The 17,623-nt window shown below is 39.7% G+C and overlaps 1 protein-coding gene and 1 pseudogene across 3 annotated transcripts in view; one reads left to right on the forward strand and one right to left on the reverse strand.

Moving 5' to 3' along the window:
- Positions 1–1,719: 1,719 nt before the first annotated feature.
- On the forward strand, positions 1,720–1,959 carry LOC132499353 (cytochrome c oxidase subunit NDUFA4-like; annotated as a pseudogene).
- Positions 1,960–6,588: 4,629 nt separating this feature from the next.
- DENND5B (DENN domain containing 5B) overlaps positions 6,589–17,623 on the reverse strand; it is a 210,657-nt gene continuing 199,622 nt past the window's right edge. For all 3 annotated transcript variants that reach the window (XM_060112158.1, XM_060112157.1, XM_060112159.1), the window contains 4 exons: positions 15,658–15,740; positions 15,317–15,443; positions 13,124–13,298; positions 6,589–11,624 (listed from right to left, as the gene is read on the reverse strand). In XM_060112158.1, the coding sequence (XP_059968141.1) occupies positions 11,441–11,624; positions 13,124–13,298; positions 15,317–15,443; positions 15,658–15,740 (569 nt within the window). In that variant the 3' untranslated portion in view covers positions 6,589–11,440. The remainder of the gene's footprint in view (positions 11,625–13,123; positions 13,299–15,316; positions 15,444–15,657; positions 15,741–17,623) is intronic.

Genomic DNA, 17,623 nt, shown 5'->3' on the forward strand with positions numbered 1-17,623 from the left:
TTTCTGTGCTACAAAAAATACCAAAAATTAAAAGGAAAGTGAGAAAATATTGATATCGTATAGAGCAAAGAATAGCTCAAAAATTTTTTTTTTAGTTTCTGCTTTATAACAAAGTGAATCGGTTATACATATACATACGTTCCCATATCTCCTCCCTCTTGCGTCTCCCTCCCTCCCATCCATCCAGGTGGTCACAAAGCACCGAGCTAATCTCCCTGTGCTATGCGGGTGCTTCCCACTATCAAAAATGTTTTTAAACTATAAATCAAAGCCAAAACAGACATTAAAAATGAATGGGCAAAGATTACTAAAATAACTCAGAAGAGGAAGTATACAAGATCAATAATGTTAAATACTGGCTTCCTGAATTAACATCGAAACATTCTGTTTATTGCTTGGGCAGTAAGGAAGAGCTTTACCTTGACAGAGTCTTAGTAACCTGTCAGAGGGTAAAGGGCGCAGTCTGGATATTTACTAAGGTTTTGGAGACTGGTCTAAGGCAGACCTTTGCATGGGGAAAGGGGGCTTGGTTAGGTTTGGGTAGGACCATGATCTAATAGTTTGGGATTAACTGACACAGCCATGCAAGGGTTTTAAGGAAAGGAGTTTAAAGAATCACAATAGCATGCCAGGTAGAAACTTAGAAGCAAAAATGCAAGTTGGCTTTCTTTGAAGGAGTGTATAACTGTGACTGCAGTCGTGTGCCTGCAGTTCTTCATGCTACGCACTTGTTGGGTTTATCTAGATTTACCTGACCTGCTTCCGATCTTTAGCATAGATGTCTTTAGTGCTTGTGGATAAACAGGTCATGGTACTAAGAAGCCCATAGAATGAGGTAGAAGGGAATGATTGGTAAATCCAGTTATTGGGTTTTCCCTTTTTTTTAAACCCATTTTAATTACAGTGTGTGTATTCTCAACTTTTCAGTTAGATTTTTAAAAATCCTTGAGGTGTTATTGACATTCAACAAATTTCACTTACTTAAACTATGCAGTTTTGTTAAGTTTTGACATGAGTATGTACTCGTGAAACTATCACCACAATTAAAATTATGAATATATCTGTTACTTCCAAAGTTTCCTTGGGCCTCTGTCAAACTCCCCTCAGCCCCCATTTCCAAGCAGCAACTGATTTGTCTTCTGTCACTATAGATTATTTGCATTTTTGGTTTGATTTTACACACATGGAACCCTATAGTATGCATTCATTTTTTGCCTGGCTTTTTTTATTCAGAATAATTGTTTTTAGATGCATTTATGTTGCTTCATATACTAATAGCTTACTCCTTTTCATTGCTGAATAGTATTCCATTGTATGGATATATCACAAATTATTTATCCACTCATCTGTCGATGCCAATTGGTTGATTCCAGTTTTTGGCTATTACAAATAAAACTGTGATTAACGTTCATGTGTAAGTATTTGTGTAGACATATACATATGCTTTTATTTCCCTTCAGTATTTAATTACCTAAAGAATGGCTGGATCATGTGGTAGGTATATGTCAAAGTTATTATTATTTTTTGGCCACAGCTTGCAGGATCTTACTTCCCCAACCAGGGATCGAACCCGTGCCCCCTGCAGTGGAAGTGCGGACTCAACCACTGGACCACCAGAGAAGTCCCACAAAGAGTGTACATTTGGGCAGAGACTACTTAGTCTGGGGCCTGGCAGATTTGTTCTCGTCTCCTTTCAGGCCAAAGGCCTTTGCCACAAATATGTTCCACTAGATCCTTGGTTAGGCCAAGAAGCATACAAGCTTGATTTCTTTCTTCGTATTTATTGGAGCCGGAGGTACTGGAGCAGCACTGTATGTCTTGTATCTGGCATTGCTCAGTCATTTGGAACAGAAAGAATAACCCAGAACCCAGAAGAAATTGAATCCCAGTGATCAATATATGTTCTACTCAGTAAATGTGGATTACAACAAACTGAAGAAAGAAGGTCCAGACTTCTAAATGAAATGTTTGACTATAAAGCTGCTTAGAATGAAGGTCTTCCAGAAGTTATCTGTAAAATTTTCTATTTAACCAGGAAATATTTCCCCTCTACATACATGAAATCACGTTGGTGTACTGTGTTGGCATTTACACTGATTAATAAACGTCAGAAACTTGAAAAAACAAAAGCATACTTACATTCTTTTTTTTTTTTTTCCTTCTTTTTTTTGCGGTATGCAGGTCTCGCACTGTTGTGGCCTCTCCCGTTGCAGAGCACAGGCTCCGGACGCGCAGGCTCAGTGGCCATGGCTCACGGGCCTAGCTGCTCCGTGGCACGTGGGATCCTCCCGGACCGGGGCACGAACCCGTGTCCCCTGCATCGGCAGGCGGACTCTCAACCACTGCGCCACCAGGGAAGCTCCTTAATTTTTGTTGTCTAATTTATCAATTTATAAAATATTTATTTATTATTATTATTTTTAAATTTTTGGCTGCATTGGGTCTTAGTTGCAGCACACGGGATCTTCATTGTGGCATGCAGGATCTTGCGCTGTGGTGCATGGGCTTCTCTCTAGTTGTGGTGCACAGACTTTTCTCTAGTTGTGGCCTATAGGTTTTCTCTCTCTAGTTGTGATGCGCGGGCTCCAGAGTGTGTGGGCTCTGTGGTTGTGGTACGTGAGCTCCAGAGCGTGTAGGCTCTGTAGTTTGTGGCATGTGGGCTCTCTAGCTGAGGCGCACGGGCTCAGAAGTTGTGGCAGGTGGGCTTCGTTGCCCTGCGGCATGTGGGATCTTAGTTCCCCGACCAGGGATTGAACCGGCGTCCCCTGCATTGAAAGGCAGATTCTTTACCACTGGACCGCCAGGGAAGTCTCGATCAATGTTTTCTAAGGACTGTATCTTTTTTCATATCTAAGAAATCTTTGCCTAACCCAAGGTCATTTACCATGTGTTTTCTTTCAAAGTTTTTTAATTTTAGGATTTTCATTTACATCTATGATCCATTTTGAGTTGATTTTTGTATATGGTGGGAGGTGTGGATCAAACTTCATTTCTTTTACATGCAGCTGTTCAACTGTCCCAGGACCATTCACTAAAAAGACTATCCTCTTTGTCACTTAATAACCCTTGAACTTTGTTGAGTAATTGACCATATATGTTTGGGTCTATTACCAGGCTCTTTGTTCTGTTCAATTGATCTATTTGTCTGACTTTACCTCAATTTCCCCACACTGTATTTATTAATCACTGTAGCTTTAGTGTAAGTATTGAAATCAGGTAATATAAGTCCTCCAAGTTTGTTTATCTTTTTCCAAGTTATTTAGGCTCTTCTAGGGCTTTTGCATTTCTACATTAATTTTAGGATCAGTTTGTTAAGTTCTACGAAAAAGACTTCTGGGAGTTTGAATGGGATTGCATTGACTCTATAGATCAATTTGGGGAGAACTGACATCTTAATAATATTGAATCTTCTGACCTAGGACCACACTATATTTCTCCATGGATTTAGGACTTCTTTAGTTTCCCTCAGTAGTTTTCAGTGAGCAAGTCTTACACATTTTTTGTCAAACTTATCCCCAAATATTTCAGATTTGCACTGTAATGCTACTGCATATAGAAATACAACAGATTTTTGTAGATTGACTCTATATCCTGCAACCTTGATAAGCTCACTTATTAGCATCAGTAACTTTTTAGTCAATTCCATAGGATTTTCTACATGGACCATCATGTCATCTGTGAATAAAGACAGTTTTACTTTCTTTTCAAACTTTATGCCTTTTTTTTCTTGTCTTGTTGCACTGACTAGAAACTATAGTACAATGTTGAATAGAAGTATTAAGAGTGGATATCCATGCCTTGTTCTTGATATTATGGGGGAAGCACTCACCATTTCCCCATAAAGGATGATGTTAGCTGTAGGTTTTTTGCAGATGACTTTCAGTATTTTCTGATCCATGAACACAGTATATCTGAAGTGAGGAAGTCCACTGAGTTTTGGGTTTTTTTTCCCTAAACCATGAATGAAGATTAGAATTTGTCAAAATTTTTTTGTGTTTATTGGGATGAGCATATAAATTGCTTTTATTTTTTAATCTGTAACTGTGGTGAATTATATTGCTTGACTGAATGCTAAACCAACCTTGCTCTCCTTGATAGACCCCAATTAGTCATGACATATCATTTTTATCACTGGATTTGAATTACTAACACTTTGCTAAGAATTTTTACATCTACATTCATGAGAGTTCTTGGTCTGTATTTTTCTTTTCTTGTAATTTCTTTGTCTGCTATAGGTATCAGGGTAATGCTGGTTCATGGGATGAGTTGGGAAGTATTACCTTGTTGTGGGCTGAATTGTGTCCTCTCAGAATTCATATGTTGAAGTCCTAACCCCCAATACCTCAGAATGTGACTGTATTTGGAGGTAGGGTATTTAAAGAGCTAAGTTAAAAAGAAGTCATTAGGGCTTCCCTGGTGGCGCAGTGGTTGAGAGTCCGCCTGCCGATGCAGGGGACGTGGGTTCGTGCCCCGGTCTGGGAGAATCCCACGTGCCGCGGAGCGGCTGGGCCCGTGAGCCATGGCCGCTGGGCCTGCGCGTCCGGAGCCTGTGCTCCGCAACGGGAGAGGCCGCAACGGTGAGAGGCCCGCGTACCGCAAAAAAAAAAAAAAAAAAAAAAAAAAAAAAGAAGTCATTAGGGTTGACCCTCATCCAATATGACTGGTGTCCTTATAAGAAGAAGAAATTAGGACCCAGACATGCACTGAGAGAAGACCATATAAAGACAGAGGTAAGACGGCCATCTATAAGCCAAGGGAAAGGCCTCAGAAGAAACAAATCCTGCTGACACCTTCATCTCAGACTTTTAGCCTTCAGAATAGTGAGAGAATAGATTTCTGTGGTTTAAACCAACCAGTCTTTGTTACAGCAGCTCTAGCAAACTAACACATACTTCATCCATTTTCTGGAAGACTTTGATTAGAATTTTCATTATTTCTTCCTTAAATTTTTGATAGAATTCACCAGTGGACGGCTTCCCTGGCACCCTCTCCAGTGGTTTCCCAGCAAGTTCTGGGCTATGCCACCTCTCCATGGATGTTTCCCTGGTGCCTGACAGCAGATTCCAAACAAGTGGCACTGGTACAGCATCTCAGTAAACTTCTTTACCATCCAGTGGGCCATGGCTGTGCCCTCTTAATAAAGTCTGACTCTCAGCCTAAGGGGGAGGGGGCTTTTTTAGGTTTGCCTTGCCTCAGCCCTACGGTTGGTGACTGCTTCCTATATATGCTATTCTTGTATTCTTTAGAGTTCTTTTCATTGCTTAATAGCAAATAGTCCATAATTCCAATTTCTTATTACAGTAGTCTGTGATGGTTAATTTTATGTATCAACTTGGCTGGGCCATGGAGCCCAGATATTTATCAAACATTATTCTGGATGTTTCTGTGAAGGTGTTTTTTGGATAAGACTAACATTTACATTGGTGGACTTTGAGTAAACCAGATTACCCTCTATAATGTACCCTATCAGTTAAAGGCCTTAGTAGAGCAAGAAGGCATTCTGCCAGTCAACCCTCTTTGAACTTGAACTACAACTCTTTCCCTGGGTCTCCAGCCCACCAGCCTACCCTGCAGATTTTGGATTTACCAAGGCTCTACAATTGTGTGAGCCAATTCCTTAAAATAAATCTCTCTATATATACATATACATACACACACACATCCTGTCGGTTTTGTTTCTCTGGAGAATTCTAACATAGTTCTATACATTAAACTACCCCTCTTCAAATTGCTGTGTGATTTCTGTTTCTTGATTTGGACCCCGACAAACACACCATTACTTTCCCCTGAACTCCGAATCCATATGTGCAACTGTCTATCAGCATCTTTACTTGGATGTCTATGAGGCATGCCAAACTTACTGCCAAAAGTAAGCTCTTGATGTTCCTCCTGTAAACTTGTTTCTCTTATGCTTTTTCCAATTTCTGCTAAAGACAACTCCATTTTCAGTGAGGCTTTCCTTGGCTAACCCATTTACAATTGCAGTCCATCTCTAAGCAGTCCCAACTATACTTTCAATCCTTCTTCTTTGCTTGTTGTTATTATCTAACTACTATATGTATTACCTATTTGTCATGTTTATTGTGTAACTCCTCCATTGGAATATAAATTCCATGATAGCAGGAATTTGATGTATGTGTATGTTTAAACTGCTTTATGTCCTTAACCTAAAGTAATGCTTAACATATAGTGGGTAATCAATGAATCTCTGCCTTTCATTTTTGCTATGGACTAAAAAGCTAGTTATTTTTGAGTGTTTTGTTTAAATACTACCCTTTCCCAAGTTCATAAATACATTCTACATTTTCTTCAAAAATTTTTGTTTTGCCTTTTACATTTAGGTTGTTAAGCCAAGAATTAATTGATCTTTCTGTATGGTGTGAGGTAGCGTTCTTTTTTTTTTTTTTTTTTTTAACCCCGTTAGATAACCAGTTGCCCAGCAGGCTATATTTCTACTACATAATGGTTTTATGTAGTTTTATCTCTCATAATGGTTTTCTCTCTCTACTTTCTGGACTCACTTGCCCCGTGAACTGCTCAGTATTAAGGTTCTATAAAAATGAAGTAAAACAAAGTATCAACCCCACAGTTTTATTTGTAAAGAATGAAGCATGAAAATTCATATTTAAATGTACTCCAAAACCTGAAAAACCCACATCAGTTTCTCTGATACATATGTTAAAGTGCTTGATATCACAATACTCTTTAAATTTTAAGTATGCTCAGATGAGAAAAAAAATCCAGTTCTGGTGCATTTTGTTAACAATACAAAGAAAACAATATAATTTAAATGCAGAAATGCTCATTTTAAAAAAAGATACACAGGGTACATTTATACATGGTTCAAGTGTAACACAGAGAATTCTTTTTATAAGTTTAACACCCTCATTTGATTGACAACAGGAACTCTTACCATATCTCTCTACTTTTAACAAGATCTATCTAATGTTTGGAATAAAGGCTGGGCCACATGTAAATACATTTAGGTAATTGGGTCAAGCGTGATTCCCTCCCACATAACCCAAGGATACCCTGGATTCCTTCAAATGAGGAGAGTGTTTTTGACAGATTTTTTTCCACTCTGGTATTAACTGCTCAATGAGATAACTTTCTGGAGCCAATCTTTATTTTGTCCTTGAGAGGACAATCAGGTCTAGTAAGATCTGAAAGGATGAGGTTCTCCTTGGATTACTCTGATCTCACTCCATCGGTACCCTCTTCAAAAAGCTTGGAAATCAGTTTGATTCAAGAGATTTATAAATGTATTTTAATAGGAATAAGAGACCTAGTAGCTTATTATTTGTTTCTGCCTCCTTTTACACTAAAAGGTAATGTAATAAATGCTTATATATTATATAAGAAACATGGACTTCAAATGACACGGATGACTTGGAAATAGGATTGATTCACTTTACAAAAGTAGAGAAGATCTCAAGACTCCATTCTCAATCAGTGAAGGTGTGTTAATACTGAAATGTAAATAGCTACGGTTCAGACTGTCTTTTCAAATGGTGAAAAAGATAGACTAGTTTCTGTAAACCTCACAGAGAAAATACTCACAGTTCTCAAAATGAAAATCTACTGAAAAAATCATAATTCTTAGCAGAAAGAAGCTATTTCATCATTAAGAGTTACACTTCCAATGCTGTCAAATAAATATTTCCCTGGGGAATCTGAGGTCCTTGTCTGTTGCCTCAAGTTTCAAAATATCTCAGAGGTGTCAACACTTACTACACATTAACTGTTATGTATAGCCTCTATCCCTCTTTTACTTACATATACATACTACAGTGCTTTATTGCCAAAAAAAGGAAATATGAGCAATTCAGTATTTCCCCTGTATCATTCATATAGTGTGACAGAAGTTCATTAAAATGATTTCTTAAAAAGCCATGTTAAAGTAAATACCATAGTGTTACAAAAGGTACAAAATGTGTGAAATATTTAAAATAAATTTTAGAGGGAAATCATAAACTTTTGCAAGCTTTAGGTTCTTCTATCAAATTCTTGTCCCCAGTGGGAAAGAGGATGGAGAAGGTTGGGAGGCCTTCCTTTTGTTCTCGGTAGCCCGTTTTTCTCCACTGAGAACCCTACTTTATACTACTCCACACTGAGCCTCAGTCATTTTTAAGGCGCTGGTAAGCCCCCAGACAGGGTACAGCTTCAGGATCTCACACATAATACCAATGTCGGTGTAATGCCACTATGTCACCAAGGTTGGTGATATTAGGAGTTTCAGGACATTTGAAAAACACTTGGAAGATAAATGTTTCAAGAGATAATATTTTTGGCAATTTAATTTTGAAACAATTTCTTCTTAATCTATTATTATGTGAAAATACTAATTATGATTCCAGGCATTACTTTTAATTTATTTTGAGGAAAAAAAAGTCAATTACAAAAGAGATTTTTATGTACTTTAACTTTGAAGTGTGATGACAAAGCAATATACTAATTTAAAGTATTAACAGGGAAAAAAAATAAAGTGTTAACAGAGCAGAAAGTATACCTCTGAATGACCTTCAGAAGTCAGCTTAGAAGGCTACGTACATTTATCCTAAGGATTCTGCTGCTGTCCCACTCAAAATATTGTGATATTGGCTCAAAGACAGTTATAAGCCAGGTAAGAACTAAGTCTTATTTCTTTAGAATTGAGTTTCTTATGTGACCCCAAACTTTGCTTAAGTATCCTTTTCATTCATCAACTTGTAACCTAAGGACTTTTTGTTGTTTCAAATTTTAAATTTGTTTTGAAGGGCCACCATTTCCCATCACTGGCAGTATTCAAAAGAATGGACTGTAGGTCATTCAGGCAGCTCATAAGGAGGTCCCCCAGGTGTCTGGAGCACTGGCTTTATCATTGGCATACATATATGGACTCCCAAGGTGACCACTCTAAAGGGCCTAGCATTCTAGAGGATGTCAGTTCTGATGTGATTCCTTCTTTTGAAATTGGTCATCTCACTACTATAGTCAGACAATAGAAAGTGGGATGAAACTTTAGGTATAACTCTTTGGGGAAGATAAAGTAATGGTTTTATTCACAGGTCCGAAATCCAATTTTGCTCCTAGTTTTTTTTTTTTTTTTTTTTTTTTTTTGGCTGCGCCGTGAGGCTTGTGGGATCTTAGTTCCCTGACCAGGGATCAAACCCGGGCCCTTGGCGGCGAGAGCATGGAGTCCTAACCACTGGACCGCCAGAGAATTCCTGCTCCTACTTTTTATAATAGGTGTAATTCTCTATAACTTAAGGACAATTTGTTAAAATGAATATTAATCCCTGTGCTACCTGTATAGGTAGATGAATAAACAACCAAGGGTAGAAAGACTATTAATATGAATGCCTCAGAGGCCAGTCTCGTGCAGCCTGGTGTAATAAAAAACATGAATTCTAGACTCTGTGTTGTCGCTGTCCAGGTGTGCGGGTAAGTCTTTAATCTCTCTGACCCTTAAGTGTTCCCATCTGTAAAGTGAGAAGGCTAGACTAGACGACTCAGTTCTAGCCTGCTAACCTAAGCCATCTCTCTGTTTGCCCAGCATGTGTCAGAAGCATGGCCTGTGGAAAAGGTAACAAGGACAAAATCCGGGATCGGATCACGCTATGGTTTCTCGTCATTGGAACAGTAAGTGTCTAGTGTGAAACAGGTTCCGGATGTCTCCCATAACAGACTTTCCATGTCCCTGGAACAGCCACACCACTGTGGACAAACGTTAGCTGTAGGCAAACCAATTTCTGGTCTACCCAGGTCACCCAGAACCATCTTCTTAAACCCTTTCCATGGGTTTCTAAATGCTGCCTTCAACTCTCCCTACCCTCCTCAAGGACTCAGTCACGTAGTAAAAGGGCGTGTGCCTTGGCTGAATACAGTGTTTGATAAAGGGAAAGTGAGGCACTTGTTTCATTAGTTTCTTCTTCCAGGAAAAAAGGTAAACCACGCTCTTGGCTAAAAAGCCTGGACCCTCAGATTACACAAGGGTCCTGAGAGGCCATGGCTTTGCTTCTCAGCCACAACTGGGAATAAAATCTGGAGCTCTGCTGAGGCAATTTCCTTGCTAACAACATGCAAATGCCTAATTAGACTTAAAGGACTCACCATAAGATGAAGACTTAAGGTAACGAGCTAATACCAAATTTATTTAACTTCCTTAAAAAACACCAAACTGGAAAGTTACTCACAATGTTTGGTCTCCTAAAATTGTTGCCTCTTGTTTTGCCTTCCATTTTGTCAGTACTGGCCTCTACCTTCTCCGGGCCAGTTGTTTTACATTTTCACCCCTGCTTACAAAAGAACATAAAGCTTGCCCTGAAACACCCAGAAAGGGTTCATTCTTTCTCTCTTCTTCTGTTATTTGCATTATCATGGTCAACAAATACTTTCACAAAAACATTCCAAGCCACACAGGGCCCTCCTCCTCCTTAAACATTCTTCCCACTTCCTGAGGGGGGATGTGCACCGGGAGAGGGGAGGCGGGTGATTGGAACCAAACAAAGACTGTGTTTGTGGTTATCCTTAAGAGGTAAGGGACCACTGCAGGGTTGAGATGGCCAAATTAAAAGTACAGAATCAAACTGCTGTTTGCAATTCTTAAGACCATGAGGCCAACACTCTGAAATTCACATCTCCCCAAAGTACCTCAAATAACAAGAATAAAAATGCCAAGAATGAAGTTAGTCTAGGCTAATCTTTCCAAAGTGTAAAGAAGTTATAATCCCACAAGTTAACACACTTCTCAGGGCTTTGTGTGTTCTCTTTCCAGTTTAGCCAAGCTCCTGGGGTACAGTATTTAAAATATTTGAATCATATCTTGTGCTGACGGAAAAATTTTTCCAAAGGACTGGAAAAGTGGCTCAATTCAAACGTATGAAACCATGTGAAACTTAAAAGCTATAAGTGAGGGCTACTATCCCCTACAGTAGGTAAAGCTGTTTACATTCACAATACAAAGGATCAGACACCAGGATGGCTGGCTACGACACAGCAATGCATTCTGAGTTCCTTTGTGATACCTGGAGGAAAAAAAAAGCCCCACTGGGTTGCACTGTATTTACATGTTTACTGGCTTCTTCCTGACTAGCACCACTCTTTCTCCTCCCCACCCCCCCAACTCCCAATACTTTTAAGCTACTTATTTTAAGTCACAGGAATATTCAATCTAAGAAAAGTTATCTTATTAGAGTAATATAATTTCTCAAAGAAGAGAGCATATTTACACACATCTAACACATGAAAATACTCTATTTTATACTAAATTCCAGGTTCAAATGAACTACAATACAGCACTTTACCTTGTCTGTAGTGTCAGGATTGTTCAAATTGGGGGATACGGTGTGTTGCCCCCTGCAGTGACTCACTACCTCGTCAGACAAGTCCAAATCGGTCCCCATCGTTGGGGAAGGTTCAGGAACAAGGGGTCTGGACTGAGAGTTTCTAGCTAATTGGGTTACACATCCACTCCTTTGATGAGTGAGCCTTCTAAGACTATGGTGAAGTCCTGGATGGTCTGCAGAATGCGGATGAGGGAGTTGACGGTCATGCGATCTCGCAGGAGGGCACTCTCCTCATACATTCGGGTGATGGCAGGACACTCAGCTAACAGCGGAATCCACTGTGGGAGCAGGCGATCCCTACAGACCCAAACAGAAACAAGTCCTGAGCACTGCTGCCCTCGCTGCAGAACAAGGCACACACTGGAGCTTTTGACGGGAAGGTGTGGGTGTGGGACTGGATGGGGGAAAAATCTAGCCAAGCTCTGAGGTCACCAAAGACAAAACCAAAGTCAAGTAGCTGGATAATGACTGGTTAAAAAGGTAAGGTAATGAGACAGTGTAAGCTAACGAGGAAACCCATCAGATTCTAAAAGTGGGTCTGCACAAGTTGGCCATAAGGACTTAGATGTATTCAAGAAATTCTCTATTCTGATTCTACCACTTTAAAAAAAGGCAGAATGCCATTCTGTATTCTTTTTTACAGGGATGTTAATCAGACATCTGTGGCAAGGCATGCCAAAGTATACTGACCTTTTGGGAAGAAAGTCTCCATTTAATTGTAGGGACTAGCGCTTTTAAAAAAAATTTACACAACATTACAAGGTAAGGAACAAAATCAAAGCAGAAAAACATTAAGTAGATTTTATAAACCGAAAGAGGGGTTGCACTGGTCTAATAAATCAGAACAGTAAAGAGATAAATGGAGATAAGGATCATACTCAAAAGGAACTTTAAAAAACACAGCTGAAATTGGGCAGCTTTTATTAAGAAGAAATACAGAACTTAGCTCAGGAGGACAGGATCTCAATCTTCAGCGTTTCCTGATTAAGCTGACATTAGCTATCTGTCACTATCTGTCACTAAGTAGCTAAGACATCTTCACTGAGCACCTCTCACTACGCTTTCATGACCAGGCAGCTAGGCCATCCTGCACCTCTTGCTGGGGCTTCTAGGGGTTTAGAAGAAAACAAACATTGCACAGATAAAAAATCTTCTAAAGATCTATGTGGTTCATTTCTTACCATTCTGAGAGCCGTTTTAAAATTAACGGAGTGCACAGCTCCTATGTGTCATTTTAAAAAAAGAAAGGGGTAGGAAATTGTCTTAAAGAGAAGACTCTCCATAGTAAGAATTACTTAGGTAGTAAGAATTCCACAATGTATTAAAATTAAAGCAATGGTAGCACATACATACTACACAAGCTCTAGACAGGAAATATATATGTGTGAATGTGCTGGTGTGTCTAATTATCTACCAATCTACCGATTACTTATCCACCCACCTCTGGTGCAGTACTGTGTAACGGTTCAGAGCTTTGGGTTCTGGAGTGCGACTAGGTGTAAATCTTGGCTTTGCCTCTTTCTAGCTGTGTGACCTTTGGAAAGTTTGTTAACTTATCCGTGCCTCTTCTACTTTCTATTTTCTCATCTATACAGTGGGGATATCGCTTGCTACTTCATGCAGTGGAGCACACTGCCCAACACATAGCAAGCACCCAATAAACAGGAGTCTCATAAAATTTGGTACGAAAGAAACCCACGGGAGAGCTTTGGAAGGGGCATGATATGGTATAATCTTTTCTAAATTCTTGCTCAACATGTGACAAAGATAGGGAAAGTCAAGAACTGGCTTAATACCGTGTTCCAAGGCAAACTAAAATCTGGAATTTGCCGTCCTTCCCAATGTTCCTGGGTGCAGTATTAATAGCATTTACATAGTGGCAGAAGGTTTTGCAGGATGATTTCTGAATGAGGACATCATCTTCATTGTCTAGAATCTGGTCAGTTGTTTCAAAATAAGCAACTGCTCTCTCTGGAGAAGGAAGTCAGAGTCATATCACAATACACATAATACTTCAAATAAAAAAAGATGAATCACTTGGTTTATTCTGGAAATACTAACGACACTTTGCATTATAGCCAGTCCTAAAACCAAAACCATTACTTTATCACTGGTTTCAAAATAAATTCTAGAGGCCCATGTTTCACGGTAGAACAATATGCTCCCAGGAGTTTATTTTCTAATCTAGACTGCATTCCAGAAGGTTGGAAAGTTTACTCTCTTTAGAATACCTTCAAGAAATGGCAATTGACAGCAAAGAAAAAAAACCCCATGAACTTGTCTGTTAAGACTGGAGCCTTCTAAGAGTAAGTAGCAAAGACATGGTAGCCATTGAGGTGGCGCCCTTTGTTCTAGTTATAGAATGGCTGGCTAACACTGTGCAACAAAATCCTTGAAATGGAACTGCTTCAGTAAATCTGAGGAAGAGGAACTTCCCTGGTGATGCAGTGGTTAAGAATCCATCTGCCAATGCAGGGGACACGGGTTCAAGCCCTGGTCCGGGAAGATCCCACATGCCATGGAGCAACTAAGCCCATGCACCACAACTACTGAGCCTGCGCTCTAGAGCCCGTGAGCCACAACTACTGAACCCGTGTGCTACAACTACTGAAGCCCGTGCGCCTAGAGCCCGTGCTCCGCAACAAAGAGAAGCCACGGCAATGAGAAGCTCACGAACCGCAACGAAGAGTAGCCCCCGTGCGCCACAACTATGAAAGCCTGTGTGCAGCAACAAAGACCCAACACAGCCAAAAATAAATTTATTAAAAAAAAATCTGAGGAAGAGTTATGTATACACATATCAGAAGCAGGAGCAGTGAGAGTCTATGCACTCCAAAAGAAAAAAAACAACCCACTCTACGGGGCCTAGCACTGTCAACTTCCTTTCTTTGTCTAAAAGTTATTGGATAAAATCAACTACTTCAGCCAGGCCTTATTTACAAACATGAAATGATTAATCTCCCTGTTAAAGAAACTGGGAATTGTAAAAGAAGCTGCATAGCAAAATAAAGAATACAAAGTTTAGCGAGCTAGAGCAGTACATTCCCGTAGAACTTTCCATGATGATGAAAATATTCTACATCTGCAAGGTCCAGTTCCAGTTCTACAGCCACTAGTAGGGCTGGTGTGACTGAGGGAGTGAATTTTAAACTTAATTTAAATTAAGCCAATTTAAATAGCCACATGTGACTACTGGTTACCATACTGGACAGCACAGATTAGAGTGATCCTTTTAAAACATAGGTTATATCATGTCACTCCTTAGCTCTAGGCCTTCCAAGGACTTCCCATACCATTCAGTACAAAGAACAAAGTGCTTCCAGAGGCCTAGAAGGCCCTCCACAACCGGCTCTGGCAGTAAACACCCTCTCCTGCGAATCCCAGCCCCTCTCCCTCACTCTGCTCCGGCCCCTCCCGTCCCACCGACATCCCTGCTGCTCCATGCAAGGCCAAGCACAGCCCCACCCTGCTCTGCCGGGGCGCTTCTTTCAGCCTCCAGTGCCCTCTTCCCCGTATTCACAAGGCTCGCTTCCTTAAAGTCTTTGCTTAATGTTACCTTGTCAACAAAGTCTATAAGCACCCCAATTAAAAGAGTGCCCCCACTCCATTTCCTTTCACCTTGCTCTATTTTTTTCTGGATCAACGATGACCTTCCAATATATCAGATGAATTGCATATCTGTTATGTTTTTGTGTATTGTTTGCCCCTACCAGATTATAAATTTGTCAACCATAGGAATTTCTGTGTTTTGTTTACTTTTATCTTTATGTATATCTTGAGCATCTAGAATACTGTTTAGAATATTGTGGACATTTATATATATTTGTTGATTGAATGAAAAGCACAGATACTAAATACTAAATATTTGATATTTACTTTTAAAAACATACGCCCTTATCACTAACTCTTATTCACTCAAATTGCTGAGTTTGAGTTTTCTAAGAAACACTTTGATGAACTTATAACAACACACACCAGCTTTAATTTACCTATGAAGTCCCAGATGAAGACGTTCTTGTGAAAGATGCGAGCAGATCTGAAGCCATGGTGGAAAACTTGCTCAAGCGCTGCGACTAAGCCACTCTCTCCACACAGCAACACAGTGAGGCTTCCTCTCTGTGGAGGGCAACACACAGTGCCGGAGAATAAGCTCCTGCTCGATGTTTAAGAAAAATACTAGAGGAACAAGTGCTGAGAGTAGCTATGAAGCATTTTTTTGCAGCTATTAGAAAGCTTACAAATGAAAATTAAAGCACCTTTTATTGCCTTATGTATCACGTATAAAGCAGCTTTAAAATCCTACCATATTAAGTTTTATAGCCCATCATACCTCTTTTTCAGGTTTGTGAAAATGTTTCACAATATTGTTCACAGCTTCTCCAATTCCTTCTTGGATCTGTCCAGCATTGGGTTCTAAAAAATAATCAATAATGGCTGAATTCTCATGCAAGGGAAATAAACCAAAGTACTACAGGACATCAACTGTGCCTGCCTGTGGTGGAAACACTTCACCAGAGCAGGCTGGCTTGTCAGGGTCCCATGAAACTTGCCTTGGCCAGTTTGGCCAAGGGAGAGGCATATTGGCACAATGGAGTAGAAACCAAGAGACCCCCAAGACCCCAAGCCTCAAATCCCACTTGCAAGCCATAACCTTGGTCAAATTGTCTAACTTCCTCTGAGTTTGAGTTTCTTCAATCTAAAACAGGGAAATACACACCTCTTGGGTCACAGGAAAAAGTGAATGAGATATTAGGTGTAAATCATCTGGCATGGTGCCTGTCACAAAGTGCTAGCTAGTCCTCAGATCTAAGGAGAGAGGTGGGAAAGACCCACAGCATCATTCCTCAGGTACCCCTTATCCCACCTACCTCTGAGTCCTTAGTAGGCACAGGCTAAGGCTTCTGGAGCTCTGAATGTCTAATTTGGATCTTGTGCTTTGCTGTTGTCTTAAAAGTAAAGGGTATATGTTTAAAGATGCCAGGTACATGGGGACACCCTGCCTTGAAGCCCAGAACTGTTTCTTTCTGGCCACTTAGTCCATCTGGGCACTGCTTCATTCTCTCAGCCAGTACTTGCGTACCTAGGCCCCCTTCCTGAGGGAGAGCTTGGTGGGTTGCTTGAACGGAATCTAAAGCACCTTTGCCTCCCAAACCCCAAGAATGATTAAAAAAAGAAAAAGGAAAAAAGGACGGAAAAGAAAAAAAGGTGGTAAACAGGTTTCATACATGGATAGAAGTAAGTAACAAGAGAAAAATTAAATAATTGGTCTTTTCTTGTAGTGATTAACTCTTAAATCAATCTCACATATCACACTATAAATGACATGCTATACAGTCTAGAATTTAAGAATCTTTAAATTCATACTGCTGGAGGATTTCCTGCATAAGACATTTTCCAGGTAAGACTCAAGTAAGTTTTTTCTATACCAACGCAAAAAAATTGTTAAAATGGAAACCTCTTATAACTGAAGGACTGATAGTGTGTCATCTCCAGCTCCTAGTAATTTTTTTACTTGTACCTTTCTCTTTTAAACATGAAGATCTAGTTGAAAGCTTTTATTCATTTCGAATGAACCCTGTGCTGATCAGCATTACTTTGAAACCAATTTAAAATGTTTAGTTCTCTAAATATCACCTTGCACACACTGTGAAAAAAAACACCACGGTACCCATCTCTGAATTTCACGTTATTTAAATTTTTCTGCTTATTGAGAAAGAAAATATGACCAGAAGTGGGGGATAAGGCCTCTGAAAACATTAATACCCCATAAAATTGGACTGATTCACAAGTTGTAATAATTTGGAAGGACTGAACTGAAATCCACTTTTTAATTTTAAATCAGCATAGTTGAGGTATTACATACAATAAATTCACCAATTTTAAGTGTGTAATTTGATGAGTTTTGACACATGTATAGACATATAACCAGCACCACAAACATAATATAGAAAATTTCCATCAACCCAAAAAGTTCCCCCATTCCCCTTTTCAGTCAATCCCCTTCCCCAGCTCATAACCCCTGTCAACTGCTGATCTGCTTTTCATTGTTATTATATTGCTGTTTCTAGAATTTAACACAAATGGAATCATATAGTGTCTGGTCCTTTGTGTCTGGTTTCTCTCACCTGGCATAATAGTTTTGATTCATCCGTGATGTTAGATATATCCACAGTATTTCTGAATAGTATCCCATTGACTAGATATACCACTCGCTATCTGCTTCTCCATTCACCAGCTGGTGGACACTGGGGTTGTTTCCATTTTGGCTATTATGAATAAAGCTGCTAGCAGCATTT

This window comes from Mesoplodon densirostris, chromosome 11, assembly GCF_025265405.1.
Source record: "Mesoplodon densirostris isolate mMesDen1 chromosome 11, mMesDen1 primary haplotype, whole genome shotgun sequence".
NCBI classification, from domain to species: Eukaryota; Metazoa; Chordata; class Mammalia; order Artiodactyla; family Ziphiidae; genus Mesoplodon; species Mesoplodon densirostris.